Source organism: Microtus ochrogaster, linkage group LG9, assembly GCF_000317375.1.
Source record: "Microtus ochrogaster isolate Prairie Vole_2 linkage group LG9, MicOch1.0, whole genome shotgun sequence".
NCBI classification, from domain to species: Eukaryota; Metazoa; Chordata; class Mammalia; order Rodentia; family Cricetidae; genus Microtus; species Microtus ochrogaster.
Genome location: NC_022034.1, coordinates 39889847 through 39898265, shown reverse-complemented (window position 1 = coordinate 39898265; position 8419 = coordinate 39889847). Strand labels below are relative to the sequence as shown.

The window sequence follows — 8419 nt, the reverse complement described above, 5'->3', positions numbered from 1 at the left end:
TGCAAATGAATATATATTTGTAATGGGTATACTGATAGCCAACTAAATAAATTATGTAAGGTGTCCTCTTGTCAAACCTGAAAATTGTGAGAGTAAAACCAAATCCACAATTGTCCAATTAAAAAAAAAAAAGCTTTATTTTGGGGTGTGCCCAGGATTGGACAGTTCAGCTACTTCTCCCTAAGTGGGGATTTTAGAAAGCAGTCCCTGAAAGTCTCTTGAAGTGCCTTTTGTAGGAGAGCTAAAGGGTTTAGAGGGACAAGAGACTTGGGCTATTATACATTGTTAGAAAGATGCAATGAAAGGGAAGGAGCAGGGCTAGAGTGCCCATCCTGTGAGTGGGCTCACAAGTTTAGAGTAGGTTGGAAAGGACATGTTTTGCAGTTCACATCAGATCTAAGACACAGGAACTTATTATTTCTTTTCCTCTCACTCCTTCTCTTTGTTTTGTTTTTGTTTTTTTGTTTTGTTTTGTTTTTTTTGAGACAGGGTTTTTTTCTGTAACCTTGGCAGTCCTGGAACTCACGCTGTAGACCAGGATGGCTCGAACTCATAAAGATCTACCTGCCTCTGTCTCCCAAGTGTTGGGATAAAAACTGTGTGCAACCACTGCCTGGCTTCAGAAACTTATTCTTAATTACAAATAGAAACCTTAACTTGAAGGAATTAACACAGGACAAACAGGAATTTACTCTTCACTGTCTTAACTGCAAACAAAACCCTGCAAAGTAGGTTGTTCCTGCTTTGGTTTCACAGACTGGCTTCTGAAATGACTCCATAAACACATAAGTACAGTCTATTTCATTTTATTGTTTGTAAAGATCCTCATCAAATTTTAAGAGCTTTGGATGTTGGTGTCTGGAGGAAAGTCATGCACAGGGTTCTTTTTCTATAAGCTCTTGACATTGCCAGATTCTCTTATCTGGGATGACACAAATCACTATTTTGTGTAAACAGAGGCTTTTCATCCTACACAGTACCTCAGCCACTTTTAAAATAACCACTCAGAGGTCTAGTATTACTTATAAATGCTTGGCTGATAACTCAGGCTTATTACTAACTAGCTGTTATGTTTTAATTAACCCATGTCTATTAAACTATGTATTGCCACATTACAGTGGTATTACTTCATTTTCTACACGTCTTGCTTTCTCAGCAACTGTCTGGTATCTTCCCGACTCTGCCATTCTTCATGGGTATTTCTGCTCAAATTTTCCACCTGGCTCTATCCTGCCTTGCCATAGGTCAAAGCAGTTTTATTTATCAACAAATGAGAACAGCACATATTCACAGTATACAGGATCCCACAGCAATTTTGATTGTGAAAATTTCCCTCCTTTCTGGTAGTTTCTATTTTATAGTGATATCATATGTTAACTAGTCCGTGGCTTGGTATTGACTGCCCCTCATTGCTAAGATGAATTGTCACACTCACTGCTGTAATACGGTCCTCAGGGGAAATGGTAAGCTTTCAAGGACCAATGTAAAAATAAAGAAAAGAAAGAAAAAGGAAAGTGTTTTAGCCAGTTTCAAGCAACAGAGATTTAGCAGTGACTCTCTGCTCAGGATCTCTGAATTTGCCTCAGGTCCCTCATCCTTGTGATCTCTGCTGAGTGGCACCTTCCTGTTTATAGGATTGACCTGACATTTTGGGAAAATACAATGGAATGTCATCTTTAAGAAAAAGCCTCTGGCTAAATGACATCATGACCTTCAGACAAATTAGAATGTCACACTCTCACCCAAACAGAAAATAGGACTCTGATCCAATTTTCGGTCATCAACCAGAGTCTTGTAAGTTCAGATCTAGGTTGTATTAGCTTTTCATCATGCAAGAGAGGTCCATTCCCAATGACATCCAAGCATGGTAATATTTATCTAGCTACATGACAGTTATCAGCCTACGGTTACCAAAAACTCATTGTTAAGTTCAGATTTGTCTCTTTCATTGGAAAAGACTAGGCCCGGGTAATATCAAATACAAAGCAGAACCATTAGTATCCAAGTAAATTCAGATTGCATGATAGATTGAAACCAAGAAACATGATTTTATGTGATAGGAAAACCAATATATTTTTGGTATCTGTTAGCCCTCTATTACTCAGGAAGAGATTATTTTAGGCAACTTGATTATCTATTAGATCTGTTTTTTTATTATTTTTTTTATTAAAGAAAAAAATTTCCGCCTCCTCCCAGCCTCCCACTCCTCTCCCCCTCCCTTTCCAGTCTGAAGAGCAGTCACGGTTCCCTGCCCTGTGGAAAGTCCAAAGTCCCCCCCCCCTTCTTCCTGGTCTAGGAAGGTGAACATCCAAACTGGCTAGGCTCCCACAAAGCCAGAACATGAAGTAGGAGCAAGATCCAGTGCTATTGTCTTTGGCTTCTCAGCAACCCTCATTGTCCGCCATATTCAGAGAGTCTGGGTTTATCCCATGCTTTTTCAGTCACAGTCCACCTGGCCTTGGTGAGCTCCCAATAGATCAGCCCCACTGTCTCAGTGGGTGGGTGCACCCCTTGTGGTCCTGACTTCTTTGCTCATGTTCTCCCTCCTTCTGCTCCTCATTGGGACATTGGGAGCTCAGTCCGGTGCTCCAGTGTGGGTCTCTGATTCTATCTCCATCCATCGCCAGATGAAGGTTCTATGGTGATATGCAAGATATTCATCAGTATGGCTCTAGGATAGGGTCATTTCAGGTTCCCTATCCTCAGCTGCCCCAGGAACTAACTGGGGACATCGCCCTGGGCACCTCGGAGCCCAAATGGCCAAAAGACACTTAAGGTCATGCTCAACCTCCTTAGCAATCAGGGAAATGCAAATCAAAACAACTTTGAGATATCATCTTACACCAGTCAGAATGGCTAAAATCAAAAACACCAATGATAGCCTTTGCTGGAGAGGTTGTGGAGGAAGGGGTACCCTCATCCATTGCTGGTGGGAATGCAAACTTGTGCAACCACTTTGGAAATCAGTGTGGCGGTTTCTCAGGAAATTCGGGATCAACCTACCCCTGGACCCAGCAATGCCACTCTTGGGAATATACCCAAGAGATGCCCGATCATATGACAAGGGCATTTGTTCAACTATGTTCATAGCAGCATTATTTGTAATAGCCAGAACCTGGAAACAACCTAGATGTCCTTCAATGGAAGAATGGATGAAGAAAGTGTGGAATATATACACATTAGAGTACTACTCAGCGGTAAAAAGCAATGACTTCTCGAATTTTGCATGCAAATGGGTGGAAATAGAAAACACTATCCTGAGTGAGGTAACCCAGACCCAAAAAGATGAACATGGGATGTACTCACTCATAATTGGGTTCTAGCCACAAATAAAGGTCAGTGAGTCTATAATATGATATCCTAAGGAAGCTAAATAAGAAGGTGAACCCAAAGAAAAACATATAGCTATCCTCCTGGTTATGGGAAGTAGACAAGATTGCCGGGCAAAAAATTGGGATCTTGGGGGTAGAGTGGGAGGGGGGTAAGGGGAGATGGGGAGAGAAAAGTGAGAAGGGGAGGATGGGGGAACTTGGGGAAATGGGATGATTGGGATAGATCTGTTTTAAGTTTCAATTTTTTCCAAATTTCATTTTATAAGCCTTAAAAACACATGTTTAAGTTTTGTCCAAACCTTTACTTGGTTATATATATATGTCCTATTTTTTAAGACCACAGCTATCTTAATTAAAGGGGGAAAAAATCACTCCTGAACAGAAATTTTGACAGGCTTAACAAAGGCCTATTTTGGAAAGCTATTCTTAACATGTGGCAGGGTAAAAAATAGAATATTATCTCAGAGAGACCTGCTTTATGATATATCTGAGTTAAATTTGTTATACTTAAAGCTACTTTATGATCCACTTTTGTGGGGTGATTTTTTTAAATTTTACTTGTCTTTACTTGATATGTAATCATTTTAAAGGTATTATTAAATTATCACACATGAATGTGTTTCTTTTTTTCCCAGTGAATGATCTTCTATTAAAGAGGATATTTCTAATTAATAGGTTATACCCCAAATTCCTTACTGTTAGAGTTTCAAATCTATAAGAATTTGAGCAAATTACAGTGGGTTATACTTGTAATCACTATACTCAAAAATATTTTCATTAAAACAGTTGTGTTATCAAATAATCATGCCAAACTCCTCACAAATACACATAGAAGACCCCCTAAATATAACAAGCCTCAGTTTCTTGTCATTGCCCCTTATTGGATTAGACCTCTCCTTCAATAATTCTATTTCTAGTTCTGTCTAATGGCAATAAATTTGGCTCTTTGTGGTTCCCATTAAACATACTATTTAATTACTGTAATTTTAGACTAAGAACTTCCTGAACATTAGGCTCTTGAAGCAATACAAAGAAAAAGACAGGAAGATGTTGTTGGATCACCTATCCCAGCCTCCTCACTGTAAAATTCTGGCATGAATAATTAGTATTTTACCCTCAATACATCTTGGTTTATCTCCCTATTGAACTTGGAATGAATCTTTATTTAAAATATGTAGTATAGCCAACCCTAATGCTTGAGAGATAAGTCAACATGGATTTCTTTGATTTGAGGATGAGGTCTTCTTTCTAGCCACTTAATATCAACCCCAAATAAACCTTTGCTCTACCACCAAGCTTTTTGCCCTACTTCTTTGGTTCAAGTAGCCTCTTCCTTTTACTGTTCCCAAGTTTCTGAATCCTCCTTTGTGGATTTCTGGCATTACTAGAAATGGCTTCCTTTCCTTGGTTAGACTCTGAGTTCTCCACAACCCTTGATCATGGTACCAAAATTCTCAGCACTGGATCTAGGATTCCCTAGTGGGCTTGGCTCTGAATCTATAGACTTAATTCATTAGTTTTCTTTGTTGTAAGGGTGTCGGTTGTGATCACTTTTATAACAGTAGCCACATTTCCAAAAAGTTCTTGGGAACTGAACTCAAGTCTTTTGCAAAAGCAAGATATACTCTTAACCACTGTGTCATCTCTCTAACCCTGTCAACATTTTTATCTTTGTATATAAGTTGAGATGTTAGATAACAGATGATACTGTAGAACGAAACAGCCAAGATCCTCTGTTGTGGAATAATCATTTTGTGCACTGTGAGGATGTCTTTGCCAATGTGCTTTCTTATTGGTTTAATAAAGAGCTTAATGATCAATAACAAGGCAGGAAGAGGTTATGCAGGATTTCTGGGCAGAAAGGGAGAAGGGGAGATGAATCTAGGATAGGGAAAGTGCCAGATGACTAAGAGGAAACAGGAGGTATAAGATGGAAGAGAGGTAAAAAGATTGTTGTGGAATAATCATTTTGTGCATCTTCACATGAGACAAAAAACAGATTAATAGAAATGGGTTAGTTTAAGTTATAAGAGCTTCTGGGACAAGTCTAAAGCTGTAGGCTCAGTTTTCCTAATTAATAATAAGTCTCCATGTTTTTTGGGGGGAGCTAGTGGCCTAGAGAGAGAGAGTAGTAAGATTCAGAAAAACGCCACTTAGTCACTGAAGGAGATAGATGCCTGCTCATTGAAATCTTACCGGTAAACCATGAGCCTCATGGTAAAATATAAAATAATAGGAATGGGTTAAATTAAGAAGTGAGAGTTAGTTAAAATTCTGGGGGCAGCTAAACTAAACCAACATATGTACTTTAAAGGTATTTTGACTTCAAAATTTTTGTTTAAGGATATGTTTATAAATGTTTGTTTACATTTAAAGGGGAATATGCTATAGAGATGAATTCTTTGCATTGGTATGGATCTTGGTTTAGTGATACAAATTTTAGATCAGTTTTGTTATAGGTCTATTTCTGCTCTCAATTAAGATATTATGTTTGTACAACTCATTTAAAATTGTAATGTATAGCTAAGAAATAGAGATTAATTGATAATCATTTATAAAAGTCAAACTTGTCATGTTAGTTAGGTTTTCTAGATATAGAAATATAGAGATATTTGTAGTTAAATATATAATATTCAATACTTTCAAAGACTTACAGAATATAACATTTAAAATGTTTTAAGATCTTAGGATTTTTCATGAAAATGAGACTCATCTACTCCTGGAAGCCCCAATCTACTTCAAGAGGATGATGCATCGAAGAGGATCCCTAGTTTTTCTGAACATCCATTCTTGTGTTTTTGTTATAGTTTGAATCTGAATATTTTTCCACAGGCTTGTGTATCTGATTTGTTCATGTGATTTTTAGCTGGTGACATCATTTCAAAGTCATGTGGCCCAGATGGCTCAGTTCAGTCACTCAGCTTAGAGACAGACCTCTATTAGTTGTAACTTTGTCTTGCTTCTGTCCTGTAATCTTTTGTTCCTGCTCTTTCCTGCACGTTAGAGGTATCAGACACCCATTCCTGTGTCTTGAGATGCCATGACCTCCCCATTATATTGGTCTATGTCCTCTGAAACTGTGAGCCAATATAAATCCCTTTCTTTACTATATAATGATTATCTTATATACTATATATAATATAATACCTCTCTTATGTATTCTGTTACAGTTTTCTTTGCTGTAACCAATATAGAACACTGATGCTGAGAAACAGATCTGTTGCTCTGAGAAACATGGTGACATAGTTCATCAACCAATGGCTCTTGTTTACATGCAGACTCAGGAAAGGTCTGGTGCAGTGAGGCAGAGAAGCCCTTTGAAAATTTTCAAATCCATCCAGTAAATCTCTCTCTTAAAAGGGTACAACAATGAGAAACTTGACCCTGAAGGATTCTTTACAAATGTTGGTCAATGATGGGAACTCTAAAAAGTAATTATAAACTTAAGGCTAACAAGTCATAAATCAAACCTGATAAGTCAGTGCATTCTGTTTGGAGTTAAGTTTTTCAAGATTTAAATATTTAAGTTGGATGTTGATATTTGATATTTTGGGTTTTGGTTAAATATCAGTAGGATATATTATTCTCCATTTTGTAAAATCTACATAATTTAAAGTAACATCACAGCAGTCCGACATGCTTAAAATCACTTTAATGATTCTTTGTGATTTGGTTGCCATTGACCAGAATCTTTATATCATAAGATAAAGTACTGAAGAATTGAAAATTCAAGAGATATTGTCCAAAATTGGTTTAAATTTAATTCTAGGAGTATATGGGAGGAAATCCTGGACAAATGAACATCAAGCAAAAAATCCTAACTCATAAACCTGCATGATTGTGATCAAAGTCATTATTTTTAATTGCTTTTGGCCAAAGATAGTTGTTCACTGTTCACAAAAAAATGTTATCTTTTATGTAGATGTCCCCAGCAACGTTTCAAGAGCTTTTAGAAATTGTTCCCTTGCAAATTTTGAACTCATGAGAATTTTCCAGGCAGTCAAAGAGAATGATCCTAGAAGAGATAAAATGAGCACATGTCAACTCCTGAAAACATTTCTTAGCTTCATTAGGCAATAATTATTGGTCAAATTTATTTTAGTTGCTTTCTATCAATTAACAATAAAATCATCAGTTCATGATGAAAATTTAATTTCACTGATAGTACTATCATTTTGCAATATCTGACCTGAGAGTTTTGTGTCATGCTTTATAAGTGGTGGAATCATAAATGATAAAGAAAAGTATACATGGCAGAATCTTGCATTGTCAGTCATGACTTTCAACAACTTCCATAATCATACTAAATTCATTAAATAAAATACTGCATGTCTATGAGAAAATGAGATAATTCTAACACCAGTCTTCCAAAGAGTGTCCACCAACTGAAGATCAGCCTGCTGTTCATTGTGTGAAGGAAAGCTACCTGCTGACTGACAGTATTATCCTACAACCAAGGACGACGTGAGAAGAGGCATCAGTTGCATTGGGGAACTAACATAGTTGATGGATCTGATAGCCTAATGCCAAAGTTTTCTACAAATTTGAAAATAATTTACTTACAACTAATTATTCCATTTATAATTTAAGGACTTAAAAAATTTTTACTTAATAAAATAATAACATATATGTTTAATTAATCTCAAAATCCCAGGTCATAAGTGTTAAATGTGATAGCATGGCAATCTTTAAACACTTAGTAATGAAGCCTGTTTTTCACTATGGTTTGCCATTCTGGAGCAATTGTCTTTTTTTTTTTTTTTTTTTTTTTGACTAGTAGTACTGAATTATAAGCATCCAAGAGTCAGGTGATCTCATTAATTATGGCAACTTTTCTTTTGCAATTCATTTGTTTTCTTTAGACTTAAGAGTAAAGTAGAAAAATATATTTAAAAATTTTCATTAATGAGATAGTGATCGTATGTGAGCTTTATGTTTATATTTCACTTGATATTATAGATGTTAAGGTTCAACGTGACATCCAAATGAAGGTTATAAATAAAAGAAGTGTGATTGTTCAATGGTCTTACCATCTATCAAGAGTAATTACTGCTAAGAAAATAGGAACTCATACTTTTTTTTTTAGA

At 36.5% G+C, this 8419-nt stretch overlaps 1 protein-coding gene across 1 annotated transcript in view; it reads right to left on the bottom strand.

Annotated features, from left to right (window-relative positions):
- Positions 1-7246: 7246 nt before the first annotated feature.
- LG9H6orf58 (linkage group 9 C6orf58 homolog) overlaps positions 7247-8419 on the bottom strand; it is a 9832-nt gene continuing 8659 nt past the window's right edge. Inside the window, exon 6 of the mRNA XM_005363665.2 lies at positions 7247-7347. Coding sequence (XP_005363722.1) covers positions 7247-7347 — 101 coding nt within the window. The remainder of the gene's footprint in view (positions 7348-8419) is intronic.